This window comes from Hemitrygon akajei, unplaced genomic scaffold (assembly GCF_048418815.1).
Source record: "Hemitrygon akajei unplaced genomic scaffold, sHemAka1.3 Scf000099, whole genome shotgun sequence".
NCBI classification, from domain to species: domain Eukaryota; kingdom Metazoa; phylum Chordata; class Chondrichthyes; order Myliobatiformes; family Dasyatidae; genus Hemitrygon; species Hemitrygon akajei.
In genome coordinates, this window is record NW_027331985.1 from 105726 (window position 1) to 121238 (window position 15513).

Consider the following 15513-nt stretch of genomic DNA (forward strand, 5'->3'; position numbering starts at 1 on the left):
GATTTCTACAGTAGCATGGAGTATATCTGGTTCAGTCCCGGCGACTTATCTAACTTAATACATCTCAAAAGATCCAGCACATGCTCTTTCTTAAAGTCCATACACTCATGTGTTTCAGTCTGCGGTGTTACCCCCACAATTGCCAAGGTCCTTTTCACTGGTGAATGCTGAAGCAAAATACTCAGTACCTGAGAATATTTAAATGATCGGCAGGTTGAGAAACATCTGTTGTGAATGTAACGGTGAGATTTAACCAAGCTAATTTGCCATTCCTGGTGACCCCCACGGATTTGTTATACTTGCATGACGTGCCCTCAGCTCCCATGCTGATTGTTACAAAAGTCGGTGCTATGTATTGGGTCCTTTGTTAGTAATCAGCAAACATACAATCGAGAGGCCATGAAACTGAACTGTACCCAAGTGTAAGTGTAAGTGGCAGATACTTAGCAGATGATGTTTAATGTGAATAAGTGTGAGGTTATCCACTTTGGGAGTAAGAACAGGAAGGCAGATTATTATCTGAATGGTGTAGAGTTGGGTAAGGGAGAAATACAAAGAGATCTAGGAGTCCTTGTTCATCAGTCACTGAAGGTGAATGAGCAAGTGCAGCAGGCAGTGAAGAAGGCTAATGGAATTTTGGCCTTTATTACAAAGAGAATTGAGTATAAGAGCAAGGAAATCCTCTTGCATTTGTACAGAGCCCTGGTGAGACCACACCTGGAGTATTGTGTACAGTTTTGGTCTCCAGGGTTAAGGAAGGACATCCTGGCTGTAGAGGAAGTGCAGCGTAGATTCACGAGGTTAATTCCTGGGATGTCTGGACTGTCTTACGCAGAGAGGTTAGAGAGACTTGGCTTGTACACGCTGGAATTAAGGAGATTAAGAGGGGATCTGATTGCAACATATGAGATTATTAAGGGATTTGACAAAATAGAGGCAGGAAATATGTTCCAGATGCTGGGAGAGTCCAGTACCAGAGGGCATGGTTTGAGAATAAGGGGTAGGTCATTTAGGACAGAGTTAGGGAAAAACTTCTTTTCCCAGAGAGTTGTAGGGGTCTGGAATGCACTGCCCCGGAAGGTAGTGGAGGCCAATTCTCTGGATACTTTCAAGAAGGAGCTGGATAGGTATCTTATGGATAGGGGAATCAAGGGATATGGGGATAAGGCAGGAACCGAGTATTGATAGTAGATAATCAGCCATGATCTCAGAATGGCGGTGCAGGCTTGAAGGGCCAAATGGTCTACTTCTGCACCTATGTCTATTGTCTATTTATCGTATTTGAGTGGATCATAACACGATATATTACATGCATCAGTCCCAGCTGTGTACTGCACTGAACAAAGCACATATACGTTACTGAATCCCTTTGCGTTTACCACACCCCCACTGGTGCGACTAGTTACCATAAAAAAATCATAAATACACAACACAGAATACAATGCAGATAGAGAACAGACACATGGCTCCTGCACTCAGGCTCAGCTCTGATACAGGGTCTTCCACCTGAAATATTAACATACTCTCTGTCTTGTTGAATAATTCTAGCATTTTGTTTTAGTTATGTCAAAGATTTATTTGTCAAATGCTGTTTTTGATGTATGGCATGTCAACATTGTGTTTAACAAGGTGTCATATAACTAACTATCTGATAATAGCCAGGTGATACGCTCAAAGAAATCTTAACCGAGTTAACCTGCCAGAAAATCTGTAGTGGACAGGACAAGATGTCACGATGCTATGGGTGAGATTGTATTGTTCAAGTTGTAAGAGTGTTTCTCTATAGACACAAATCATATATTGCCATTGGTGTCAATGCCAGGTGATGTTAACCTGAAAGGAGACGGTGAGAATCAGGTGTGACTGAGAAATCTGTATAATCCAGTGACGAGAGGAATAGAAGTCTCATCATCAGCAGAAATGTTTCAGCCCACACTGCTGTAACAGTTGTCCATAGCGCCACCAGTGGTAGGAGGACCAAAGCAGTGGGCGCTGCCTGCTCAATCTGCCTTGCCATTCTATTGATACATCACTCCCGGTCCAGGACACAAGATTGGTTCCTAAAAGGTGTTACGAATGTGCCACAACTCTGAGGGGCCGAAGGGTACAAAGTCGCCCCCTCCTTCTTGAGAATCGCAAGATCGCTATTAATTCGGGTCTGGCACCCAGGAAATGAGAGAGAATCAACCCCGTTGTGTTCACATCTGCACTCCCTAGTGTAAACACTGCTACAGTGTTAGAGAGGGTGAGACTGGGGGACATATTCCTCAGCTCAGTCCACAGAAGCTGAAATTCCTGTCTGCCGGTGTTGTGTGATGGACACTGTGGAAGGGTGAGAGATGGGAATTAGGACAGGGAAACCGAGGGTTGTGGGATCGCGGCAAGGAAGGTAGAAAGGACTGAAAATATCTATAAATAATATTGCAATTAGTTAAATTGTGACTGTCTGGATGGGAAGCTCACTACATCCATAAGCCCATCATGTCTGTGAAAATGGAGCCCGGTGCATTGCATGGGCTCAAGAGATTGTAAGACTTCATCATCACAGACTGAGTTGGATCAGTCAACTGCACATTTAACACAGGAGAGCGCGAAGGAAAGTCAAATATCACAAAACCTGTTGATATTGCATCAGACCATGTCTTATCTGATTATTCGAAGCTCTTAACAGAAGTATAAGGAATCTCGGCCAGAACCCTGGTTCAGTCTCTCTCATTTACAATAACAAATCCCAAAGATGATAATTTCAATATGGGACCAGAGATAGACCAATCAGGAAGTTTACAAACTACTCATGCCTCTGTCACTTCAGTCAATGTAGTTCCAGTCCACATCCGCTCAATGAAACCCCTCAGTTTCCCTGCACCATGGGTTTGGTAAATCGCTGCAAGCTTGTTCGTCACTATTCCTCATGTTGTTTGCCCAGGGAACAGGTACGACAGTGAAATTCCCACACCCATTTCTGAATATGAAACATATACACTCCCTGATTATTGTAGAACATCATTTCTACCACTGTCACATTCTCTAAAGTAAATATGTCCAGAATCAATGTTTTCCTACACTCCCCATCACAGCCAAATACATTGAATGGAGACCCCGCACACCCCTGACATGGTGCTGATACACAGTGAGACCCCACACACCCTTGATAGGGTCGTGACACACTGTGAGACAAGAAAATCTGTAGAATCGGGAATTCTAAACATCACACACAAAATGCTTGAGGAACTCAGCGGCCAGACATCAGCTATGGGAAAAGTAAAGTGTTGACGTTTTGGGAAGGGTCTCGGCCCGTAACATAGACTGTATACACATTTCCATAGTTGCTGCCTGAACTGTCGAATTCTTACAGCAGCTTGTGTATGTCTCTACTTATGGTTGGATTTATAATATCCAGTGTATCAAATATTTCTTTACAACCCTAACTCCACGTGACACTACTTTCAATTAATTAAATTCCTTTGGGTTATATCTACTTTCCTCAGCGCACTCTTCAGTGCTCTGTCTTTAGCTGTGAAATTCCTTCTCTGATCTGTCCTTCAAATTGTAACACATTAGTGTGTCTATTTCGGATTGTGTTCGGTCACCTGCTGCACAGAAACCCCGTCTTTAGGCTCCAGAGAGAAAATTGCTGTCCAATAGGTGTTCGGTAATGTCTTTAATTTTCCCCATTTCCCTTCACAGATCCGAGAGTAATCACCGAGCTCCTAGCAATGTGTAACGATTTCCAGCTGCTGTATTTGACAAACTTCTACCGGGACAGGCTGGAGCAGGCGATGGAAGGAGGGGTGCACAGAGTGACCTGGGCGTTAATGGCCGAGAATCAGTTCAGCGGAGAGGAACATCGGGTGAGTGGGAGGGAGAATGGGTTTGAATTTTCACACATCACAGGACTGATGGGTGTTGGAACTCTGATTCATCGGGATATCAAAGCATAAAAACAAATCACAAATAAATATATATAATTCTTAAAAATGTGAATCTCAACCAATGTTTGAATAAGTTGTAAATACGTCTGCTGGCGGCTCAATGTTCAGAGCGAGGGTAGTAGGCAACAGTTCCAGGATGTTGCAATCAATGAGTTTAAATCGAAATGGGGCAGAAATTTTTATTTTGTGAAGACTGTACAGTGTGATGGCAGGATGTCAGTGAGAACTGGGGCATTATCAGTGGATGCCACAGGAGCTCGAATGTGTTATGTTCTGGGTGAAGATGATTGTGTTACAATCTGTAACTGGAAGGCTTATTGAGAAAGTAAGGAGGCATGGGATCCAAGGGGACATTGCTTTGTGGATCCAGAACTGGCTTGCCGGACAGAAGGCAAAGAGTGGTTGTAGACGTGTCATATTCTGCATAGACGTCAGTCAAACCAGTGGAGTGCCTCAGGGATCTGTTCTGGGACCCTTACTCTTCGTGATTTTTATAAATGACCTGGATGGGGAAGTGGAGGGATGGGTTAGTAAGTTTGCTGATGACACAAAGGTAGGGGGTGTTGTGGATAGTGTGGAGGGCTATCAGAGGTTACAGTGGGAAATTGATAGAATGCAAAACTGGGCAGAGAAGTGGCAGATGGAGTTCAAATCAAGTAAGTGTGAAGAGGTTCATTTTGGAAGGTCAAATATGATGACCGAACATAATATTACTGGTAAGACTCTTGGCAGAGTGGTGGATCAGAGGGATCTTGGGGTCTGAAGCCATAGGATGCTCAAAGCAGCTGAGCAGATTTGACTCTGTGATTAAGAAGGCGCACGGTGTATTGGCCTTCATCAATCGTGGAATTGAATTTAGGAGCCGAGAGGTAATGTTGCAGCTGTATAGGACTCTGGTCAGACCCCACTTGGAGTACTGTACTCAGTTTTGGTCGCCTCACTACAGGAAGGATGTGGAAGCTATAGAAAGGGTGCAGAGAAGATTTACAAGGATTTGCCTGGATTGGGGAGCATGCCTATGTGAATAGATCGAGTGAACTTTGCCTTTTCTCCTTTGAGCGACGCAGGTTGAGAGGTGGCCTGATAGAGGTATATAAGATGATGAGAGGCATTGATCGTGTGGATAGTCAGGGGCTGAAATGGTTGCCACAAGAGGACACAGGTTTAAGGTGCTGGGGAGTCGGTACAGCGGAGAAGTCTGGGGTTAGTTTTTTTTTACTCAGAGAGGGGTGAGTGCGTGGAATGTGCAACGGTGGTGGAGGCGGATACGATAGGGTCTTTTAAGAGACCTTTGGATAGATACACGGAGCTCAGAAAAATAGAGGGCTATATGTAAGCCTAGTAATTTCTAAGGTAGGGACATGTTCGCCACAACTTTGAGGGCCGAAGGGCCTGTATTATGCTGTAGGTTTTCTATGTTTCTATGCAAGCAGTGTGGATCGGGGAATACTGCCATGTTGTAATGTGTAATCACTGAATAAACCTCCACTGGAAAAGGCAAAGGAAAGGCATCAGGTGTTAGCCAGTAATCCGCTGTCATGTTGGACACTGGTGGACTGAGGAGATGAACCACATAATCTTTTCTGCAACTTCCCTGTGACTGCTCACTCTGTTATAAAAAACACTTCCTGAATTCTTTCCTCATCTGTGATCATTATGTTCTGATTTCTGTTTTACACCGTCAAATCCGGTGAGGAATTATTTATGGATTTGGAGCCACGTCAATGAAGCGGTCAAAGACCAGCCAGGATCTCATTGACTGGTGGACCAGGTTCACGGTGAATGTCCCTCCGTGTGCTCTGCACTCAGAATGTACAGTCCATGTCCAGACAGGATCAGCACCCGTCCGGGTGACTGCTCAGTGTGATTCCGTTACAGAGTACATCATTAACTTCTCATTCTCTGTGTGAATCTGTCAGTCTCCAATATGTTCACTGTTACTCTTCACAGAAAATCTCTGATCTCGCTGATAAGGGAGAGTGGGCGGACAGTTCTAAACTCCTCCTGTGCCTGGTGATGGAGAAAGGCTCCCGCGCCCCGAGGGTGATGTGGGAAACCTTTGTGAAAATGAGGATTGAAGTCCCAGATTTGGACAAAATACTGAAGGAAATACAGATATATGGTGAGATTATATCAGAGATTAATTTAAATTTGGATCGCAACACAGCACACTTTAAAATTTTACAAAAATGATTTCCGCAATTTGTTTAAATTCAAACAGGTTGTGATCCTTCCCATCGACTAATTCCCGCTCAACTTTTACTAAAGTTTCTCAGTGAGCTGAAAGGTAAGTGAACGTACATTGAACATTGAAGAGTATCACACAGGAATAAGCCATTAGGCAAATAATATTGTGCCAAAACAGCTACAAAATAAATCAAACAAACCTGAAGTCTAATCTCTCCTTCCTTCACCATGTCCACATGCCTCCATCTTCCTTACATCCATGTGACTGTCCAAAAGTCCCTTAAAAGCTTCTAATAATTTGCCTCGACCACCTTACCAGGCAGTGCGTTCCAGGCAGCCACGATTGTCTGATATAAAAAATAAGCTATCCTTCACATCCCCCTTCATTCTACACCCTCTCACCTTCAATATATTCCCTCCGGTATTAGACATTTCAACTGCGCGAAACCGATTATCTTTGTCCACTTTATCTATGCCTCTCACAGTCTTCTAAACCTGTGTCAGAGCTCCCCTCAGCCTCCGATGAACCAGGGAAAATCTAATTTTCTCCAGCCTCTCATGATCGCACATGCCCTCTAAACCAGGCAGCATCCTGGTGAACCTCTTCTGCTCCCTCTCTAAAGCCTCAACATCCCTCCGGTAGTGGGGCAATCGGAACGGTACGCAATGGCCCAGATGAGGCTGTAGTAGAGTTCATCAAGTTGAAACTTGACCTCTGTTTCCAGCAACGGTTGTAATTTGCGTCGAGCGGTTCAGTTGTTGAGCCACGAGGATCTGACCAGGTAAATATTGGCACAGTGACAGAGAACACAGTGAGACACAGGGAAACATGTTTGCTAGAGGGAGAGTTTTCAAAGGACATTTTGAGGAAAGAGGCAGAGAGCTGGCGAGTTTGGGGAAAGTGGTCACTCCACTCTTGGGTCTGCAACTACAGATCCCCACCGGAGTATGAGTGGAGAAGGGGGTGATCTGGATAATGGAAATAAAAATTTATATTTCGTCACACCAAAAAAGTCAATAACTTCTGTTGCCAACCACTGCCCCTCCTGAACAGCCTCATCCTTAACCATTTTCTAAACTCCCCCAGTTCCTGAAGATGATCTTTTCTTAGAGTTGGGCGTCCACTGAAGTTCCAGTCACAGAATAGTAATAATAGCATCAGTTTAATTAGAAAAGCAGGTAAGATCCCAACTGTTCTGTTCAACCACAGAGCAACAGATGAACCCCGCTGTGTTCACATCTGCACTCCCTAGTGCAAACACTGCTAAAGTGTTAGAGAGGGTGAGACTGGGGGACATATTCCTCAGCTCAGTCCACAGAAGCTGAAATTCCTGTCTGCCGGTGTTGTGTGCTGGACACTGTGGAAGGGTGAGAGATGGGAATTAGGACAGGGAAACCGAGGGTTGTGGGATCACGGCAAGAAAGGTGCAAAGGACTGAAATATCTATAAATAATATTGCAATTAGTTAAACTGTGACCGTCTGGATGGGAAGCTCACTACATCCATAAGCCCATCATGTCCGTGAAAATGGAGCCCGGGGCAGTGCATGGGCTCAGAGATTGTAAGTCATCATCATCACAGACTGAGTTGGATCAGTCAACTGCACATTTAACAGAGGAGAGAGCGAAGGAAAGACAAATATCACAAAACTTTTTGATATTGCATCAGCCCATTTCTTATCTGATTATTCGAAGCTCTTAACTTAAGTATAGGGAATCTTGACCAGAACCCTGGTTCAGTCTCTCTCACTTACAGGAACAAATCCGAAAGATGATAATTTAAATTTCGTACCAGAGATAGACGAATCAGGAAGTTTACAAACTACTCACATCTCTGAGACCTCTGTTAATGTTGCTCCAGTCCACATCCGGCCAATGAAACCCCTCAGTGTCCCTGAACACAGGTTTAGTAAATCGCTACAAGCTTGCTCCTCATTGTCCTTCATCCTGTTTGCCGAGGGAACACACCCGACAGTGAAATTCCCACACGCATTTCTGAATATGAAACAGATACACCCCCTGATTATTGAAGGACATCACTTCTACCACTATCACATTTTCTAAATTAAATATGTACAAGATCAATGTTTTCCTACACTGCCTATCACAGCTGAATACATTCAATAGAGACCCCACACACCCCTGACAGGGTCCTGAAACACTGTGAGACCCCCAGACACCCCTGGCAGGGTACCAACACACTGCCAGACCCCACACACCCCTGATAGGGTCCTGACACACGGGGAGGCCCCACACACACCTGGCAGGGTCTTGAAACACTGTGAGGCACCACACATCCCTAACAGTGTCCTGACAAACTGTGAGACCCCACAATCCCTTAGCACACTCCCAACATGCTGTGAGATCGCACACACCCCTGGCAGGTTCCCAACACACTGTGAGATGCCAAAGCCCCCTGAAAGAGTCCTAACACAAAGTGAGACCCCAAACACCTCTGTAAGGGTCCGGACACACTGTGATATCGCACGCACCACTGACAGGAACCTGACCCACTGTCCGACCGCAGAAACTCCTGACAGGGTCCTGACACATTGTGAGCCACGCACATCACTGACAGGATCCGGACACACTGTGAGACCCCACACATACATGACAGGGTCCTTTCTTTTTACAATAATTTTATTCAGAAGAAAAAACAAGATTTACAGAGTGCAACACATAGATACATCTCAACATAAATTGTGTACATTCATATATTGTAATAAAATTGATCAAAATGTTATATCACATAATGGTACACCACTCTGTAATCAAAAATTTAAAGATAGGTCATACATCATAAAAGAAATTTTTTAATATAAGTATGTCAACCCCCTACCAACTACCAAAGAAAAAAGCTGATGGATGATAATGGATAATTTTAAAAAGACATATTCGCTTAAGAAGAGAAGATAGAAATATACATAAAAGTCTGTGCACTGTTAAACTTTATAAATTGGAAAAGTAATTTAGGAAAGGTCCCCAGATATCATAAAAAGATTGTTTCGAATTTAAGACTGAGCAGCAGATCTTTTCTAAATTTAAGTAAGACATAATATCACGTAGCCATTGAAGATGTGTAGGAGGGGTAGACCTTCCATTTAAGCAAGATTGCTCTTCTTGCTAAAAGAGAGGTAAAATCTAAAACCTGTAGTTAGGAGTATTTAAAGTTATATCTTCATTTGCAATAATACCAAACAAGGCAGTAAGGGGATTTGGGTCAAATTCGGCCCTAAAAAGTTGTGAGAAGGTATGGAATACTTCCTGCCAAAACTTTTCAATTTTATGGCAAAACCAAAACATATGAATTAAAGAGGCATCAGCAGAGTTGCATTTATTACAAAGTGGAGAAAAGTTTGGATAAAAACTGGACAGCTTCTGTTTAGAAATGTAAGCTCTATGAACCACTTTAAATTGTGGAAGAGAATGACGGGCTCAGAAAGATGATTTATTAACCCGTTTAAGAATTTTATTCCATCTTTCATCAGAAAACTGACAATTTAGGTCATCCTCCCAAGATTTTTTAGTTTTATCTAAAAAGTCTTGTCTGGAATCAATCATCAATTTATAGATACAGGTAAAAGAACCATTAACGAAAGGTTTAAAATTTAAAAGATCTGTTACGTATTCAGGCAACAATAAATATATATGAGTTAGGCAAGGGTTTTTATAACAAATAACACGTTTATTAAACACTGAAAACAAACCCCCCCCAAAAGTAAACAAACACTAGCGTAACCGGAAAACAGCTGCTGTGCAGCAGATTCACAGTTCTTAATAGCGTTGCAGTTCAAACAGTTCTTAAAGCGGTATTGAAAAAAAACAGTTCTTTAAAGCAGTATGCTGAAAGTTCAAAAGCTCACAGTCCATTTAAAAGGAGAGACTTTTTAAGGCGATTTAAATTCTCTTCCACGTCGTTGTCCTTCGATCCCTGGCGTCGAACTCTTCCCACATCGAATTTTTATAAAACGTAATGGTTTAATGGCACTAACCTCTTCTTCCACACTCTGTCCTCAATCTCCCGCTATCCCAGCGGAGATTAACACGAGAACAGTCAACGAAATCCTTCCGAATGAGGATCAAATAAGGTTGAAACCAATCCACCGTCGAAAATCGATTCTCCTCGATCTTTATCTTCCAAATTCTTATCTTCACTCTCCACCAGCAAAGAAACTGCTGGCAATGACCTTTTAAACTTTAGGCATGATATAAAACTTCATTTTTCAACTAAACTGCGTCATCACATTAAATCACGCAGTGACATGAAGTCAGCTTGGCAAATCCAGCCACGAACTGCCCCACCTGAGAGGGTGGGTCTTCCTTTTATAACCTGTAAAAATAAACTGACACATGACCTCTACTGGTGGGAAAATGACGTCACTCCACCATCACAAGACCATTACCTCAAGTCCAGTATAGCTTCAACCCCAGTCATGTGACAAGGGTACCACTGTCACGTGTCACGGATACGTAACACCTCCCTCCAAAAAAAAAAATATTTTTGGTCTGACAAGAACAAAAATTTTAACAATTACTTACAAGAAAAACAAATGTATAAATTATATAACATACACAATATACAATACAGTAGGAGTGTTACAATCAGAAAAAAAAACCACTCCAAAAAAAAATTACATTGTACATTCAACATCGAGATAGACAATCAGCAACCACATTATCTTTACCTTTAATATGAGTTATCACAATATTGTACTCTTGTAACATCAAACTCCAATTTAATAATCTTCTGTTTTTGTTTTTCATCTTACTCAGAAAAACTAACGGATTATGATCAGTGTAAACAATAAGTGGTTTTTGAGTTGTACCAACATATACCTCAAAATATTCCAAAGCTAAAACAAGAGCTAACAATTCTTTCTCTATTGTTGAATAGCTTCTTTGATGCTTATTGAATTTCTTAGAAAAGTAAGCTACTGGATGATCAACCTCATCACCCTCATTCCTTTGCATTAATACTGCACCCGCAGCTTCATCACTAGCATCTACAGCTAATGAAAAAGGTTTTTCAAAGTCAGGTGCCTTAAGCACAGGTTGTTGACATATCATTGTTTTCAATTTTTCAAATGCTTCCTGACAAGGCACTGTCCACACAAACTTCACATTCTTCTGCAGAAGGTTAGTTAATGGAAGGGCAACATTAGCAAAATTCTTACAAAATTTTCGATAATATCCTACCATTCCCAAAAATCTTCTGAGAGTTTTTTTCCCCGTCGGAGTGGGAATCTCTAAAATTGCCTGAACTTTTGCCTGAACAGGAGCTACCTTACCTTGACCCACAACATAACCAAGGTAAGACACAGTGGCATGTCCAAATTCACTCTTAGCTAAATTAATAGTTAAGTTAGCTTTTGAAAGCCTTTCAAACAATTTCTCCACGGCAATTATGTGTGCTTCCCAAGTATTTCCTGTCACTAAATCATCAATATAAGCATCAGTATCTTTCAATCCCTGAATCACAGAGTTAATCATCCTCTGGAAAGTACCTGGGGCATTCTTCATCCCAAATGGAAGAACATTATATTCATATAACCCAGATGGAGTTACAAATGCAGAAATCTCTCTACCTCTGTCCGTTAATGGAACACACCAATACCCTTTCAATAAATCAATCTTTGTAAGGAACTTTGCTTTCCCAACTTTATCTACACAATCATCTACTCTAGGAATTGGATATGCATCTGTTTTCTTTACAGCATTCATCTTCCTATAGTCCGTACAAAACCTAATACTGCCATCAGGTTTTGGCACCATAACACATGGTGAACTCCAATTCGAGTTAGAATGTCTAATAATATCATTCTCTAACATGTATTCAATTTATTTCTCAGCAAGTTCACATTTTTCCATGTTCATCCTATATGGATGTAGTTTAATAGGTTTGGCATCTCCAACATCTACATCATGTGAAGCTATAGTAGTCCTTCTCGGAACATCTGGAAACAAATCCTTATATTTAAAAATCAATTCCTTCATCTGTTGTTGCTGCTCTAGCTGTAAATGTGCTAATTTCTCATCCATATTTTCCAGAATGGTCGAATTAGGTAACCTAACAGAAACAATGTTGGATTTAGAATGAAAGTCAGATGAATCATCTATCATGTTCCCAGTTACATCAAACTCATTCTCACTAACCACAACAGTCACAGTATCAGATTGTTTCCCAAAATATGGTTTAATCATATTTATATGGCAAAGTTGTGTTGACCTTCTACAATCTGGAGTTTTTATTACATAATCCACATCATTGATTCTAGACACAATTTCATAAGGACCATGAAATCTAGCTTGTAAAGGATTTGTCTGCACTGGGAAAAGAACCAACACCTTATCTCCAGGCTTAAACATCCTCATCCTAGCTTCTTTATCATACCAAGTTTTCATTTTCTCCTGAGCCAACTTTAAATTTTCCTTGGCTAAGCTACAAGCTTTATGTAACCTGTCCTTAAATTTCAAAACATAGTCCAACAAATTAGTGTGTACTTCCTTACTAATCCACTGTTCTTTCAATAAAGCTAAAGGTCCTCTAACTCTATGCCCAAACACAAGTTCAAATGGACTAAAACCTGAAGATTCCTATACCGATTCCCTTACTGCAAATAAAAGTAAGTTTATACTCTCATCCCAGTCACTTTCATTTTCCACACAATATGTCCTAATCATATTCTTGAGGGTAGAATGAAACCTCTCCAAGGCACCTTGCGATTCTGGATGGTATGCAGACGAAGTGATTTGCTTAGCTCCCAATTTATAAACTATCTGTTGAAACAATCCAGACATAAAATTACTGCCCTGATCAGTTTGTATTTCCTTAGGCAATCCAAAATAAGTAAAGAATTTTATAAGAGCCTTCGTCACAGTTTTAGCTTTTAAATTCCTAAGTGGTACTGCCTCTGGAAACCTAGACGAAGTACACATGATAGTCAACAAATACTGATAACCAGTTTTTGTCTTTGGTAATGGACCAACACAATCTACAATAACTTTAGAAAACGGTTCACCGAATGCTGGAATAGGTTGTAATGGAGCTACTGGTGTAACCTGATTTGGTTTACCCACAATTTGACAAGTATGGCACGTTTTACAAAACATCGCCACATCTTTTCTTAGACCAGGCCAGTAAAAATGTTTTAAAATCTTGTCCACAGTTTTCCTTACCCCTTGATGTCCACCTAAAGGCACACTATGAGCTAAAGTCAAAATCTCATTTTGATAAACTTTAGGAACAACTACCTGATAAACAACATTCCATTCCTCACTTGCAGGAATTGTAGGCGACCTCCACTTCCTCATCAACACTCCTTTTTCCAAGTAATATCCTACTGACACCTTCTCAATTTCACTACCTAGTAAAGCTTGTTCCCTTAATTTTATAATCTCAGGATCTCTATTCTGCTCTGCTATCATCTCCTTCCGAGACAGAGATAAATCTTCATAGTCAGACTTACTCCCAGAATCTTGTTCAAACAACGAAGGTAAGAAAGTCTCTGACACATCCTCAAAACTCGAATCCTGAGTTGAACAGTCATGAGTCACAACCTCATTCTGCACATCAATCTTTTTAGCCATAGCTCTAGTCACAACACAGGAAAAATCTGTGTTAGAATTCATCTCTGGTTCCTCTGACTCCATTGTCAAATGCACTTCAGGAAAAACTTGTCCACCTGCCAAGTCATTACCTAACAATAAAGCAATACCCTTCACAGGTAAGTTATCCTGTAATCCTACTTTAACAAATCCTGTAACTAACCCTGACTTTAAATTTACTTTATGTAAATGTACAGGATAAAATCACTTCCAACACCTCTTATGTAATTCACCTCACCAGTATCACTCTCTTCATTAAACTTCAACACACTATCTAACATCAGTGATTGAGAATCTCCAGTATCCCTAAGGATTTTTATTGGCACCAGAGTAGATCCTTCTTTCAAGGATACAAACCCTTCAGTTATAAAATGATCATATCCCTTTCTAACTTGGTCAGACTCTAATAAATCCTCATTTGTGTTTACCAAACCCTGTAACTTTACAGGTGCTTCAGTATGTTGCACACAAGCATCTGGAACTGCTTCCTTCTCTTTCTTTTTCAATTTGAAACAGTTAGCTATTACATGGCCAGGCTTCTTACAATAGTTACAAATAAGACCAAACTGTCTTTCCTTCACAGGTTTTCCTTCCTCCTTACCTTTCTCCTTAACCTCTGATTTAATTTCTGATTTACCTTGAGTCTCCATATTATTTTTCCTCTTAAAAATTCTACCCTGAGGAAATTTATTCTTATGGATTAAAACATACTCATCAGCTAATCTAGCACAGTCCTGCAACTTATCAGTATCCCTCTCATTTAAGTAGGTCCTTACTTCAACAGGAATGCTTCTTTTAAATTCCTCCATTAAAATCAGCTCTCTCAATGTAGCATAATCCTCATTTACATTTTTAGAAGAAACCCATCTCTCAAAACACATAGCTTTATCATAGGCAAATTCCACATTAGTCTTTTCCACAGACTTTTTCAAACTTCTGAATCTTTCCCTATATGCTTCTGGGACTAATTCATACGCTTTGAGAATATTTGTTTTCACAATATCATAATCTAATGCTTGCGCAGCAGTTAAAGCTGTGTAAACTTGTTGTGCTTTGCCTTTAATCACACTCTGTAACAACACTGACCATTTATCTTTCGGCCACTCTGACATCCGAGCAATAGTTTCAAAATGTTGAAAATATCTTTCCACTTCTGTTTCACTAAATGGAGGGACCAATTTAATTTCTTGGCTAGCAACAAACGGTTTTTTAGAATCAGAAGACTGATTCCCAGACCTTAAATTCGCCGTTACATATTCAAACTCTCTTTTTTTCTGGTCAGCTTCCAATTTATAATGCTCCAATTCTGCTTTACTTTGATCCAACTTCATTTGTTCAATTTGCAACTGTATCTCCATATTACTTATTGGAAACGATTCTAAAATCGATTCATCAAAATCACCCAAAGCCACAAAGTGTGATGCGATTTTTCTCTGTATTACAGCCTTTGATGTAGTCTTCAAAATACCTTTAAGTTGCAATCTATTAGCAATCTCAGATACTTCAGTTTTTTTCACCTTCGCTAACAAATCCGCGGCGGGCGAATCCAGAAACTCATCAATATTCATCGTTGCCGAATACCACTCACAAGCCAATCAAACAAAAGAATCTAGTATTCCCCGTTTCCAAAACACAGACTCAAAAGTTAACAAGCATTTAAAGTCAAACGATCCAATCCGGATGCAGCCCCCATATTTATGTTACGTATTCAGGCAACAATAAATATATATGAGTTAGGCAAGGGTTTTTATAACAAATAACACGTTTATTAAACACTGAAAACAAACCC

General features: G+C 40.8%; 1 protein-coding gene across 3 annotated transcripts in view; it reads left to right on the forward strand.

Moving 5' to 3' along the window:
* LOC140723060 (NACHT, LRR and PYD domains-containing protein 3-like) overlaps positions 1–15513 on the forward strand; it is a 133325-nt gene that overhangs the window by 93733 nt on the left and 24079 nt on the right. For 2 of the 3 annotated variants that reach the window (XM_073037678.1, XM_073037680.1), the window contains exons 7-9: positions 3688–3851; positions 5883–6054; positions 6154–6219. In XM_073037678.1, coding sequence (XP_072893779.1) covers positions 3688–3851; positions 5883–6054; positions 6154–6219 — 402 coding nt within the window. The remainder of the gene's footprint in view (positions 1–3687; positions 3852–5882; positions 6055–6153; positions 6220–15513) is intronic. The other variant, XM_073037679.1, reaches the window with a different exon arrangement.